This window comes from Nylanderia fulva, unplaced genomic scaffold, assembly GCF_048542155.1.
Source record: "Nylanderia fulva isolate GAGA-0341 unplaced genomic scaffold, ASM4854215v1 Scaffold18, whole genome shotgun sequence".
Classification (NCBI taxonomy): Eukaryota; Metazoa; Arthropoda; class Insecta; order Hymenoptera; family Formicidae; genus Nylanderia; species Nylanderia fulva.
The window spans coordinates 772265-787000 of record NW_028190055.1 but is presented as its reverse complement, the minus strand read 5'-3'; the positions used below and the strand labels follow the sequence as shown (position 1 = coordinate 787000).

At 25.5% G+C, this 14736-nt stretch overlaps 2 protein-coding genes and 2 long non-coding RNA genes across 5 annotated transcripts in view; 3 read left to right on the top strand and 1 right to left on the bottom strand.

Annotated features, from left to right (window-relative positions):
* Positions 1 to 14736, bottom strand: part of LOC146723621 (uncharacterized) — a 148080-nt gene that overhangs the window by 59578 nt on the left and 73766 nt on the right. The gene's annotated exons all lie outside the window — the stretch shown is intronic.
* On the top strand, positions 528 to 1608 carry LOC146723628 (uncharacterized). 2 transcript variants are annotated; one of them, XR_014924464.1, is made up of 3 exons: positions 528 to 610; positions 783 to 925; positions 1257 to 1608. It is a non-coding gene; the product is annotated as an uncharacterized LOC146723628 (long non-coding RNA). The 2 variants fall into 2 exon arrangements; XR_014924463.1 differs by lacking the exon at positions 528 to 610 and having other exon boundaries at positions 769 to 925; positions 1257 to 1389; positions 1463 to 1608.
* Positions 4079 to 6426, top strand: LOC146723627 (uncharacterized). The gene is made up of 6 exons (XM_085481403.1): positions 4079 to 4334; positions 4393 to 4509; positions 4885 to 4975; positions 5106 to 5248; positions 6035 to 6167; positions 6241 to 6426. Exons 1-6 carry the CDS (start codon positions 4087 to 4089, stop codon positions 6289 to 6291), a joined length of 783 nt encoding a protein of 260 aa, XP_085337529.1. The 5' UTR covers positions 4079 to 4086; the 3' UTR covers positions 6292 to 6426.
* LOC114938478 (uncharacterized) lies at positions 8854 to 13954 on the top strand. Its single transcript, XM_085481386.1, has 10 exons — positions 8854 to 9116; positions 9175 to 9291; positions 9588 to 9678; positions 9850 to 9992; positions 10368 to 10500; positions 10574 to 10626; positions 12883 to 13029; positions 13077 to 13182; positions 13468 to 13610; positions 13796 to 13954. The coding sequence occupies exons 1-10, from the start codon at positions 8905 to 8907 to the stop codon at positions 13935 to 13937; spliced, it is 1287 nt and encodes a 428-aa protein (XP_085337512.1). The 5' UTR covers positions 8854 to 8904; the 3' UTR covers positions 13938 to 13954.

Genomic DNA, 14736 nt, shown 5'->3' with positions numbered 1-14736 from the left:
TGACGATCGATTTATATCGGCGATTCGATCACGAATTAATATTAAAAATATTTGCAGTTATCGAGTAAGATATTCACTAGAGGATAGCGTACTGTACATGTCAAATATGGGAAAAGAACGCGCAATTTGCGAAAGCATAATGCAAATCGTAATTGCACACCGCAAAGCTATGAAGTTAGTAAATATATTATGTTTTTATACATTTTTTTGTAATTCATAAAATATTTTCTGAAAAATGCAATTTATATGACTTTCTTGAACTAAACACACAAATATAAATATCAAAATTAATTATGCTTTCAAAATTTACATTGTACATATATTTAGCTTTGCTTTATCATTTATATTTCTTTTGCTTTTATCTATTTATAAATCGATAATTTACAATAGTTTTGTCCTCCCCCCCCCTCTTTCTCTCTCTCTCTCTCTCTCTCTCTCTCTCTATATATATATATATATATATATATATATATATATATATATATATCAGAAATAATAATTCTGTAACTTTTTTTTAAGATCCTCCGATCTTATGATTTCAACATTTAATGTGCCAGTTAGCATAATAGCTATACTTGCAGTACTTTCGTTGAGCATGAATTTATTTAGAGTAGGTATAATTTATTTAATGATATATATATATATATATATGTGTGTGCGTGCGTGTGTGTGTGTTTGTGTGTCAAATTTTGTGTTTTTTTATATATTTATATATATACATTATCGTAAATTTACTCTATTTTTAATTCCATAAGTTATTATCTTTAATATGAGAATAATAGTTTTTTCAAGCGATAACTTTAAAAGACACAGTCGACCTAGGAATATCTTTTATTTTTATTACAATTTACTTAATTGTGTTTTTTGCGGCCTGTTTGGCCGGACAGAAAGTTATGGATTATAACAACGAGATTTTTAGGTTGATGTAAGTATTAGATATTTTTATTTATATAATAAGTGATACTATTCAATATAATAAAATAAAAAAATAATTATTTTAAAGATAAAAATAATTATTTTAAGAGCTATTAAGTTTTCTAATTTTTTAAAGTAAAAATTTTGATAAATTTTTTATTTCTATGTCGCGAAAGTGAATAGAAAATGTAGCAGTTATAACTAAAAAATGCATCTACATTTTTAAGTAGTAGAATCCAATTCGTATTCCGTACAATTTGTTTTTTGTTCTCAAATAAGTTTATTTACGAAAAGTCTTTTATAAATGATGACTATTTATTAATTTTTATTCCGATTTTTAGATACAATACGTCGTGGTACTTAATGCCTGTACCATCACAAAAACTAATTTTGTTTTTAATGCAAAAAGTTGGCAAAGAATTTAATTTAAAAATTGGTTTATTATTTGTGGGAAAGATGGAAAATTTTACCACGGTAAGGAGGACTAAAATCAGAAAAGCAACATATTTCTGTTAATATGTGTACAGTGTTAAAACTATTTTTCTAGCTTCTTAATCATGCGCTGTCCTATGTCACTGTGATGTATTCTGTTCAGTAAGAAAAAGAAAAAGGACAATGTTAAAATATAAACTTCTCTTTTCCCATAGATGCGCACGTAAAAAAATAAAAATAATAAAGTATTTTGCATTAACATAACACACATCATTTTTTTTTACCATTTTAATGCATCTTATTTAATATAGAAATTTTGCAATATAGGTATATAAAAAATAATTATATATTATTACATACATATAGAAATTAAAATTATAAATGTCAACCTAAAATACATTATTTCATTTCTTCTTGTTCAATTTTATTTTAATCATTCTTTGTTTAAAACTGAATGAATTATTATCTCTTTATGTAACACTAGTATTTGAAGACTAATTTCTTTATACATATTCATATATGAAACACACCCGCACATATACGTATGTATGTATATAAGTATAAATAAATATGTATGTATATATAAAGAAGTAAACGTATACTAATTTTTTTAGTTATATGTAAATCTGTTAAACGGATAATCCCTAGATAAAGAAAAAAGTAGATTCTTCTAGACTCTGGGGGGGGGGGTCTAATAGTATAAACTTTAATATATAGTTAATGAATGAAAAGTTTGAACTTTTGTGCCTATTACGATAAAGATATCGATAATGAAACGACTTATTCCAGTCACGATTAAACTACATAAAAATGATACAAAATTATATAAATATCCTTATTTTATATTTTTTCTAAAATAATAGTATTTTCAAAATATATGGCATTTATATCGTTATTGTATGTGATAGATATCCCATGTATGAAATATAATTATTTAACAAGTAATTATGTAATTTGTTTATATATTTTTTTATATTACTTTTGTAATTTTTTTATTATAATCGTATATTTTTCATATTTTTCTTTTTTTATTGTTGATTTAGCAATATCGAAATCAGTCTGAAAACTTAAAAAAGATTTGTAATATCCATATTGAAACTAGACCGATAAAAACATGATAAGATATAGAAACTTATTATACTTACAATTAGTGCAGCGCATTCATCGTTTCACGAATAGATATGCTCAACGTAACGTTCGAAAGAAGACTGATGCATCGTTCGATATTTACACTCGCAACTGCGCATATGCGTCAAAAAATAAGAGTAAGTGATGTAAAATATGTGAATGTAATGTAGAATAATTTTCTTTCGCTTCTGGAGTTAACAGAAGTTTTATACATCAATTTGGATAATTTACATTTCCCCCTAATAATGTATTATAGCATCGAATAATATAGATCTAACTACGACTTTTCTTCGAAATAATTTCAATGCACATTTTATCAAGTATTAGTTATTTAGCAAAAGTATATCCTATTATATGCCATATTTCTTAGATAATTTAAAAGAATAGGAACGATATAGAGAAGGGAAGATATAAGTATTACGATATCTAAGCACTGTGCGCATTGATACTTTGTCGTTCAGTTATATGGTTCTATTTGTCTTCAATGCAACATACGCGTATAATCGAAGAGCATTACTATATTATGTTACATATACTTCTTCTTAAAGTATTAGGTATCTGGCCTCATGATAAATCGCGACTTCTACTATTGCAACGAGCGCTAATTATTATTTTAAATGTAACGTTTATTTGCATGCAGGTAATAATCGATCGATTTTTATATTAATGATAATAGTCAATGACATATAACTTCTTGTTAACATCTCAAGATATTTTTTAAAAATTATCTTCTAAATTGTAAATATTATAATATGAAGTCAGCACATTAAAATCTGTTATTCATAACAATAACAATAGGATATACTTTTAATACAATTAATAATTGTATTCCAATTAATATAATTATATTCAGTTGTTAGTTTTTATTACATCGAGATATAATCTGGTTCTCCTCGTTAAAACTATGTCATTCGTTTTGCCTTTTATGATAGTCGCAATAATGTATTGTTCTTTCATTTTAAAATCAAAAAATGTAAGTTTATCTGCACTAACAATAAATTTCACTTCCGAACTGAAATCTAATACTTTAACTAAATCTATAAATATTTGAATCAGATAAAGAATCTACACTATATAATTCAGGAAGACTGGAAAATAATACGAAATAAGATTGAAAGTGAAATTATACAGAAATATGCTCATTATGGTCAATTTTATATTACCCTTATATTCTGTAAGAAAGTATTAAATTTTTAATACTGTTCTATATTTAATAGTGTAATATAAAAGTAGCAATCTTTGATAGCAATAATGTATAAGTAATGTTTAAAAAGTGCTTATTTATATATTTTATAATCTATGATATTTTTTGATCGATATAAATGCAAAAAGATAATTTATTTCTTTTATTTTCTGAAAATAAAATTTATATTACATCAGGATCACATTATATAATACAAAACTGCATTTCCATAATTATTGAAAAAATCAGTAAGTTTATTTATAATTGTTTGTAGCTACTAATACAAAGTATCATATAATCTGTCTTTTATAAAAACGAAATTGTCTTGCTCACGAAAATTCACATAATTTAAATTATTTATTATTATATATGTTCACAAAATATTTTTGTTTTATCTGTTCACATATCTTACAGTGTATACCTGTTTTATGATAATTGCTGCAGTACTTATCCAATTTTATCCGATAATCTTCGATCTTATTATGCCATTGGATGAACCACGACCATGCAAACTTATTATTGGGGTGGAATATTTTGTCCCACAAGATAAATATTTCATCACCAAAGCATTGCACGAACTCATAACTGCATCAATATGTGGGTTAATAATGTTAACCACGGCAACGCAAATGTTAATATTTATCGTGCATTCTATCGGGATGTTTAAAATTGCTAGGTGACGATCGATTTATATCGGCGATTCGATCACGAATTAATATTAAAAATATTTGCAGTTATCGAGTAAGATATTCCCTAGAGGATAGCGTACTGTACATGTCAAATATGGAAAAAGAACGCGCAATTTGCGAAAGCATAATGCAAATCGTAATTGCACACCGCAAAGCTATGAAGTTAGTAAATATATTATGTTTTTATACATTTTTTTGTGTAATTCATAAAATTATTTTCTGAAAAATGCAATTTATATGACTTTCTTGAACTAAACGCACAAATATAAATATCAAAATTAATTATGCTTTCAAAATTTACATTGAAAAAACATTTAGCTTTGCTTTATCATTTGTATTTCTTTTGCTTTTATCTATTTATAAATCAAAATTTACAATAGTTTTGTCCATCCCCTTTCCCCCTCTTTCTATCTCTCTCTCTCTCTCTCTCTCTCTCTCTCTCTCTCTCTCTCTCTCTCTCTCTCTCTTTCTATATATATATATATATATATATATATATATATGCCAGAAATAATAATTCTGTAATTTTTTTTTAAGATCCTCCGATGTTGTGATTTCAATATTTAATGTGCCAGTTAGCATAATAGCTATACTTGCAGTACTTTCGTTGAGCACGAATTTATTTAGAGTAGGTATAATTTATTTAATGATATATATATTAAATTTTGTGTGCTTTTATATATTTATATGTATACATTATCGTAAATTTACTCCATTTTGAATTCCATAAGTTATTATTTTTAATATGATAATAATAGTTTCTTGAAGCGATAAATTTAAAAGACACAGTCGACCTAGGAATATCTTTTGTTATTATTACGATTCACTTAGTTGTGTTGTTTGCGGCCAGTTTGATCGGACAGAAAGTTATGGATTATAACAACGAGATTTTTAGGTTGATGTAAGTATTAAATTATATATATAAAGAACTATATAAGAAGTCACCAGTCAATAATTAAAAATGGTAATAATTTCGTCAACCATATCTGGCTATAAATACTATTTATTAAACTTCACGACGTTTCGGCCATGGGTTTCGGCCCTTATCAAGTGCTATAACAATTGATATATAATTAAATTAATAATATTACAGATTAATACAAATTAGGTGCTTAAATATTAATATACCAACCTACTTAATACCGCATTATTGTAATAACACTACTTATTTGATCTTAGGTCATGACGTGATGTACTGTCATGATAATGTGTTACGAACTAACTATATTCATATGTCAATACGAAACTATTTATATACTAGATCAGACTAAACGACCTTTATTAATTTTTCGTAGACATTGTTTAGATTATCAGTATCTTTTTGTAAGTTAATATTATTGTCAAATTTCTTGATGAGAAACATCTCCGCTATTTCTCGTTTTCTAACATATTTTTCATGATGTAAAATTTCGGGCGAAGACCAATTGAAATCATGTCGCATATCAATTTTATGATTAGTAATGACCGAAAAATTACTACTATGTACCGTGATGTTATTAAAATGTTCCTTTACTCGTGTGCCTAATTGTCGTTTAGTTTGACCTATATATGATTTTTCGGTCATTACTAATCATAAAATTGATCCAATTCGTATTCCATACAATTTGTTTTTGTTCCCAAATAAGTTCATTTACGAAAAGTCTTTTATAAATGATGACTATTTATTAATTTTTATTTCGATTTTTAGATACTGTACGTCGTGGTATTTAATGCCTGTACCATCACAAAAACTAATTTTGTTTTTAATGCAAAAAGCTGGCAAAGAATTTAATTTAAAAATTGGTTTAATATTTGTGGGAAAGATGGAAAATTTTACCATGGTAAGGAGGACTAAAATCAGAAAAGCAACAGATTTCTGTTAATATGTGTACAATGTTAAAACTATTTTTCTAGCTTCTTAATCATGCGCTGTCCTATGTCACTGTGATGTTTTCTGTTCAGTAAGAAAAAGAAAAAGGACACTGTTAAAATATAAACTTCTATTTTCCCATAGATGCGCACGTAAAAAAATAAAAAAGTATTTTGCATTGACATAACACATCATTTTTTTTTTAATGCATTTTAATGCATTTTATTTAATATAGAGATTTTGCAATATAGGTATATAAAAAATAATTATATATTATTACATACATATAGAAATTAAAATTATTCATGTCAACCTAAAATACATTATTTCATTTATTCCTGTTTAATTTTCCTTTAATCATCCTTTGTTTAAAACTGAATGAATTATTATTTGTTTATGTAACACTAGTATTTGAAGATTAATTTCTTTATACATATTCATATATGAAACACACCCGCACATATACGTATGTATGTATATAAGTATAAACAAATATGTATGTATATATAAAGAAGTAAACGTATACTAATTTTTTTAGTTATATGTAAATCTGTTAAACGGATAATCCCTAGATAAAGAAAAAAGTAGATTCTTCTAGACTCTGGGGGGGGGGGTCTAATAGTATAAACTTTAATATATAGTTAATGAATGAAAAGTTCGAACTTTTGTGCCTATTACGATATCGATATCGATAATGAAACGACATATTTCAGTCACGATTAAACTACATAAAAATGATACAAAATTATATAAATATCCTTATTTTATATTTTTTCTAAAATAATAGTATTTTCAAAATATATGGCATTTATATCGTTATTGTATGTGATAGATATCCCATGTATGAAATATAATCATTTTACAAGTAATTATGTAATTTGTTTATATATTTTTTATATTACTTTTGTAATTTTTTTATTATAATCGTATATTTTTCATATTTTTCTTTTTTTTTATTGTTGTTGATTTAACAATATCGAAATCAGTCTGAAAGCTTAAAGAAGATTTGTAATATCCATATTGAAACTAGACCGATAAAAACATGATAAGATATAGAAACTTATTATACTTACAATTAGTGCAGCGCATTCATCGTTTCACGAATAGATATGCTCAACGTAACGTTCGAAAGAAGACTGATGCATCGTTCGATATTTGCACTCATTACTGCGCATATGCGTCAAAAAATAAGAGAAAGTGATATTGAATATGTAAATTTAATATAAAGTAATATTCTTTTGCTTCCCGAGCGAATAGAAGTTTTAGACATCAATTGGGATAGTTTACATTCTCTTGTAATATGTTGTAGCATATACATATAAATAGCTATAGAATAATATCGATCTAACTATGACTTTTCTTTCAAAATAATTTCAATGCACATTATATCAAGTGTCGGTTATTTTGCAAAAATATATCTTATTATTTGCCATATTCCTTAGATAATTTAAAAGAATAGAAATGATAGGGAGAGGAGGGACATATATAAATTCTGCGCATTGATACTTTGTTGTTCAGTTACATCTTTTTATTTGTCTTTAATGCAACATGCGTATAATCGAAAAGCATTACTATATTGTGTTACATATACTTCTTCTTAAAGCATTAGGTATCTGGCCTCATGATAAATCGCGACTCGTACTATTGCAGCGAGTACTAATCATTATTTTAACTGCAACATATATTTGCATGCAGGTAATAATAGATCCATATTTCTGTAGTAATTATAATGTTCAATGCTATATAGCTTCTTGTTAACATGTCAAGATATTTTTCAACAATTATTTTTTAAATTATAAATATTATAATAAGAAGTGTTAGCCTATTGAAATCGTTTATGCATAATAACAAAATGCGATATACTTTTATATATAATTATTTTCAGTTATTAGTTTTCATTACATCAAGATATAATCTGACTCTCTTCATCAAAACTATGTCATTTGTTTTTCCTTTTACGATAATTATAATACAATATTTTACTTTCATTTTGAAATCAAAAAATGTAAGTTTATACCGCATAAGCAATAAATTTCACTGCCAAATTTATATCTAACACTTTAACTAAATCAATAAACATTTGAATCAGATAAGGAATCTACACTATCAAATTCAGGAAGACTGGAAAATAATACGAAATAAGATTGAAAGTGAGATTATACAGAAATATGCTCATTATGGTCAATTTTATATTACCCTTATATTCTGTAAGAGAGTATTACATTTTTAATACGGTTCTATATTTAATAGTGTGTCATTAAAGTAGCAATAGCGTACAAATGTTTAAAAAATACTTATCAGGAGACGCGGTAGCGTCTCGCTAAACGTTTTCCTCTTCAAATTAAGTACTATATATTTTATAATTTATGATATTTTTTAATTGACATGATATGCAAAAAGATAATTTATTTCTTTTGTTTCTGAAATTAAAATTGATATTAAATCAGGATCATATTAGATATAATACAAAACTGCGCTTCCACAAATATTTAAAAATATCATGAAGTTTATTCATAGTTATTTATAGCTACTAATACAAAGTGCATATAATTTATCTCTAATGAAAATTAAATTGTCTTGCTCACGAAAAATATGCATATAATTTAAATTATTTATTATGTTTAGAAAATAGTTTTATCCTTTTCACACGTCTTACAGTGTATGCTAGTATTACAGCAATCGTTATAATATTTCTCCAACTTTATCCGATGATTTTCGATATTGTTTTGCCATTGGATGAACCACGGCCATTCAAACTTATTATTAGGATGGAATATTTTGTCTCGCAAGAACGATACTTCTTCACCAAAGCGTTGCATGAACTCATAATTGCTTCATTATATGGGTTAATAATATTAGCTACGGCAACGCAGTTAGTGATATTTATCATACATTCTTTGGGGATGTTTAAAATTGCTAGGTAACGATCGATTAATATCGGTGCTGCGTTCACGAATTAATTTTGAAAATATTTGCAGTCATCGAATAAGACATTCCATTGAGGATAACGTACTATACATGTCAAATATGGAAAAAGAACGCGCAATTTGTGAAAGCATAATGCAGGTCGTAATTGCACATCGTAAAGCTATGAAGTTAGTATACGTATTATGTTTTTTTAATAATTTTTAGTAATTCATAAAATATTTTCTCAAAAATGCATTCTATGTTTTTTTTTTTTAACTAAACATCCAACTAAACACGCAAATATCAATATTAACGTTAATTATGTTTCGCAATAAATTACATTCTAAAAACATTTAGCTTTTTTTTTTCTTTTATCTATTTAGTAATCAATAATTTACAATAGTTTCGTTTCCTTCTCTCTTACTCTCTCTCTATTGTGTGTGTGCATGTGTGTCAGAAATAATAATTTCGTCATTTTTTTAAGATTCGCCGATAATATGATGTTATCACTTAATGCGCCGTATTGCATTATAGCTATAATTGCAGTATTTTCATTAAGCGTCAATTTATTTAGAGTAGGTATAATTTATTTATTGACATACATATATACATATGTACATATACATATATAAAATACATAAGTAAATTTACTTTAACGAGTGTATGTATATATACATATATAAATTATCGCAAGTTTACATCATTTTGAATTCGATTAATTATGATTTCTAATATGATAATAATAGTTTGTTGAAGCGATAACTACAAAAAATATAGACGACCTAGCAATATCTTTTCTTATTACTGTAATCCATTTACTTTACATGTTTGTGGCAAGTTATATCGGACAGAAAATTATAGATTACAATAATGAGATTTTTAGGATGATGTAAGTATTAAGTATTTTTATTTATATATATATACATATAATAAGTATTTATATACATTAATACCATTCAATATGATAATATAATTATATAATAATATAAAGAATATAAAAATAATTATTTTTTTAAGGATACAAGAGCTATTAAGTTTTCTAATTTTTTAAAGTAAAAATTTTGATAAATTTTTTAATTTCTATATCGCGGGAAGTCAATAGAAAATAGTATGTTATAACTTAAAAATGCATCTGCATATTTAAGTAGTGAAATCCAATTTGTTTTTCATATAATGTTTTTTTAATTGTTTCAAAATAAGTATACATTTGCGTAAAATTTTTTATAAATAATGACTATTTATTAATTTTTATTCCGATTTTTAGATACAATACGTCGTGGTACTTAATGCCTGTACCATCACAAAAACTAATTTTGTTTTTAATGCAAAAAGCTGGCAAAGAATTTAATTTAAAACTCGGTTTCTTATTTGTGGGAAAGATAGAAAATTTTACCACGGTAAGGAGCACTAAAATCAGAAAAACAACAGATTTTTGTTAATATGTGTACAATATTAAAAATGTTTTTCTAGCTTCTAAATAATGCGCTGTCTTATGTCACCGTGATGTATTCTGCTCACAATCAGTAAGAAACAGAAAGAACATTGTTCAAATATGAACTTTTATTTTTTCTTAAATGCACGTGAAAAAATAAGAAAATATTTTGCATTGATATAAGACGTACATATTGGACATATGTAAAATAAATAATTTTTGATGATTTTTAATGTTTTTTTTATTTTTTTTCATCATTTTAATACATTTGTGTTTAATGCAATGAGATTTTGAAATACATAAAAATAATTATAAACACACGCACAACACACACACGCACACACACTCATATACCTATATATAAATTAAAATGATTTATGTCGTTATTTAAAATACATTATTCTACTTATTCCTTTAATCTTTCTTTAATCACTCTTTGTTTGAAACTGAATGAATTATTGTGTGTTTATATAATGTTTGTATCTGATTATGAAGATGATATTCTTTATATATATGAAATAAATGTATGTATAATATATATTAAAAGAATAAATTAAAAGAATAATACATTATAAGAAATAGGTTTTAAAAATCTATTTTTTCTTCGGTTTTTTTTAATTAGAAAAAAGTATCATTATATTGCTAATTGATTAAGAGTATCTTGTTAAACCTTTAGTTTAGTTATATATATATATATTTATTTTTTATTAACCATTTATTTATTCTTATTTAGTTAAGACAAAATATAATCAGCCGCTTAGAGTTCAAAAAATAATATTGTTCCTAGTATAGTATGATACAAAAGTTGTTATAGTTCCCGATAATTTTTTGTCAGATCTTTTTGAAAATTTTTGTCATGGTAATAAGTGTGAATGCCAATTTGCACGTAACGTAACATATGCGTTTAAATAAAAGATGTATCTTTTTTAGTGCTGAGTATACATTTATATATATACATATATCCTATTTCATAATTTTTTGTGCGCGAAATAACGGAAGAATAAACGAAGTTACAAATTTTTTTTCAAATTTGCATTTAAAAGAGAAATATCATTTAATATATAATATCATTCTAAATTCTTAAATTATGTAGCGTGAAAAACTTGTAAGAATAAAGTTAATGCAATATTTAAAATATGTTGTTAAAAATATATCGATAATCAAGGAGAAAAATATTTTCTAGTTGCTTATATGTGAAATTAAATATAACTGTCTGAATCTGTTACAATCGCATTTCACGACAAAATAAAAAATGTATCAAGCATTTACTGTGCTGTATGTTTTCTAATATTTATTTCGATTCTAGAACTATGGCGTTTGCCTTTTAATGTCTCATTCGCTTTATTACTTATAATGTGTGTCGAAAATTTCTGGTATATTTAAATGAATAATGAATAAATGTACGCATTTTGTAATATCTTACAATTAGTAACATAAAAACAGATTCTGTTTTCAATTTAACTTTTATTATATTGTATCTCTCATTCATGGAAAATATATGCGATTACGATATTGTTTTATGTAGTAAAAATATAACAAAAAGTAAATTTTTTAAATATAATATAAATGAAATATAAATTTTAAAATATTATATTCCTTTTTACGTTTTATAGTGCTTACATGTTTTTGTCTGATGTTCTTCATTGTGTTTCAATTTTTGTCAAATTTTCTCGATGTCATTATACCGCTTAACTATTCTCGAGAACATAGTTTCGTATACTCAGTTGAATATTTTGTCGATCAGAAACGATACTTTTATCCTATTTTAATACATGGTCTATTGGCTTGTTCCGCGGGATCTATTGCAGTAATCTCTACTGGTTGTATGCTTGCAGAATATTCATTGCATATTTGCGCAATGTTAAAAATAGCAAGGTAAGAATTGCAAGCAAAAGTTATAAAATGATTCAGTTATTAAACGCCAGTGATCTCATTTATTGTATTGTATATTTGATTATATATTTGATATAAAATAAATTAACAGTAATTATTTGATATAATGAAACATATAAAATAACACATCTATGTATATACAATTCTAATTAGTATTAATTAGGAAAATTAGTAAGCCATATACGAAATAATTTAATAATCTGAAAACAATTGTGCACAAAATCACATTATGTTGTCTCATTCATCCAATATTTTAATTATCTCTGTTCATATTACGTATTATATTAATGTAATAATGAACACTAAACTCTAGTTGACTGAATGAACCATCACATGATCGTAAACAATCTGGTTGAAAATTGCTATTATTTTTTGTATATAGCGTGTAAAATTTAAATTTTTTTTTTTTTTCAATAAATAAATTATATGGAAAACTATATACGTCCTTGTGCAGTTATCGTCTTGAACATATGACCGATAAAATATCTCCGACATTAAGTGCTAACAGAGATCACATTATTCAAAAAAGAATAATTAATGCCGTTGACATTCATCGAAGAGCGATTGAGTTAGTATTTCAAACACCAAAAAAATCGAAAAAGTCTACCAGACGAATACTATGTAATTATGTAATTTTTCATATTTTTTGTTTTCCGACAATAGATTTGCCGAATTTATGCTATCCAATTTTATGATTATATACTTAATTTTAATTGGTGTAGGCATCTCATCATTAACTATTAACTTATTTCAAGTGAGTACACGTTTCAACTATTTTATGTTTTAATATGTTGTGTGTGTAAAAAACATATCTTCAAGAATTTAAGATTTGAATAATGTAATTAATATTCGAACTTTTCGCATATATGATAGATATATGACATAGGAAAATATACACTAATCTTGTCTGCTTAGTCTATTTTTTCTCAATTATTTTTTATATCTCAAAATACGTCGAATTATTCATTTATATATTTATATAAATCATATAGAATCAAACAACCAAAAATTTTTTCGTAAAACGAATTTTATATTACAGCTTTTGCATCTTCTGATGTTGAACGATATGAACGGAGTATTAGAATGCATAATACTTATTGCTGCTCATCTTATCTATCTATTCTTTAGTAATTTGGACGGTCAGTTAATCACAGATCATAATACGGATGTTTTTAAGACAACGTAAGTAATCAACTTTTGGTTCAGAATAATAGATAACTACGGAGAACCTAATAAAGCTCGAAATGTCTTGTTTATGTTCTTAAACATATGTGCATTACTTTGCTAAAACTTTATAAGCAAGAGGGATCACTCGTTTATTTTCACATGATTATTCAGGCGGATTAATTATTTTAATTAATTCTTAGATATACCACGCGATGGTACACGGTTTCGTTGAAAACACAAAAATTGTTGTTCCTAATAATGCAGAGAAGTACGAAGAATTACTATTTCATTGTCGGTGGTGTTTTTGCCGCCTCTGTGGAAAGCTTCGCCTCGATAACGTAATCGCACAAAATACTTATATGTACATAATTTATCGTTACTTCAAAATTTTTTGAAAATATGAATAAACATATATGAATAAGTATACTTATATATTCTAGCTGCTAAGTAGCTCAATATCTTATTTTACGGTGATTTATTTTGCACACTGATCGCGTAGAAATGATACGACGAAACAGTTAGTAGTCAATTGTAGATATTTACACAAGATTATTGAAAAAGTCAATATAATATCGGCTTGGAATCAAGTGTGTCACGATTTCCACGAGAAAAGGTTACTTGAGATCGCTTGCAATAATATATTAAATTATATAAGGCAAATAGTGATCTATCGATCGACGGTTGAAAGAGGTGATCGAATATGTCTTATTGTTCAGATTTTAAATTCATTTTTTCGTTTACAAAAATTTCTGCTTAAAAATATGTAGCGGAAATTTTAAATAGATAAATCTAAAAGTTTCATCAAAAGTTTCTATAATGTTGCTTAATATGTTACTTAAGTTCTTAAATTATAACTGGAGCAATCAGATTATAATACAATAATAACGCGTATTGAGAAGCTTGTAAGAACAGACTAGTGCAATATTTAAAATATATTATTGCAATATTGCAAATATCTCAATAATGAAAAAAATATTTATTAGCTAATTATTTATATATAAGAACATGTATAAACATGTGACTATTACAATGCCATTTTGCACGAAACAAAATTAAAGAATATATCAAATAAATTCGTGTTTTACTGCGTTATTTTGTATTTTTCTTATATTTCTTTCGATTATAACTATGTTATGTACTT

Excerpts from the sequence above, each read along its gene's own strand:
- LOC146723627 (XM_085481403.1), top strand. The coding sequence starts at position 4,087 with ATGATAATTGCTGCAGTACTTATCCAATTTTATCCGATAATCTTCGAT. Across the intron at positions 4,510-4,884 it reads GCACACCGCAAAGCTATGAA|ATCCTCCGATGTTGTGATTT; the intron begins GTTAGTAAATAT and ends TTTTTTTTTAAG. Across the intron at positions 5,249-6,034 it reads AACGAGATTTTTAGGTTGAT|ATACTGTACGTCGTGGTATT; the intron begins GTAAGTATTAAA and ends TTCGATTTTTAG.
- LOC114938478 (XM_085481386.1), top strand. The coding sequence starts at position 8,905 with ATGATTTTCGATATTGTTTTGCCATTGGATGAACCACGGCCATTCAAA. Across the intron at positions 9,117-9,174 it reads GGGATGTTTAAAATTGCTAG|TCATCGAATAAGACATTCCA; the intron begins GTAACGATCGAT and ends AAATATTTGCAG. Across the intron at positions 9,292-9,587 it reads GCACATCGTAAAGCTATGAA|ATTCGCCGATAATATGATGT; the intron begins GTTAGTATACGT and ends CATTTTTTTAAG.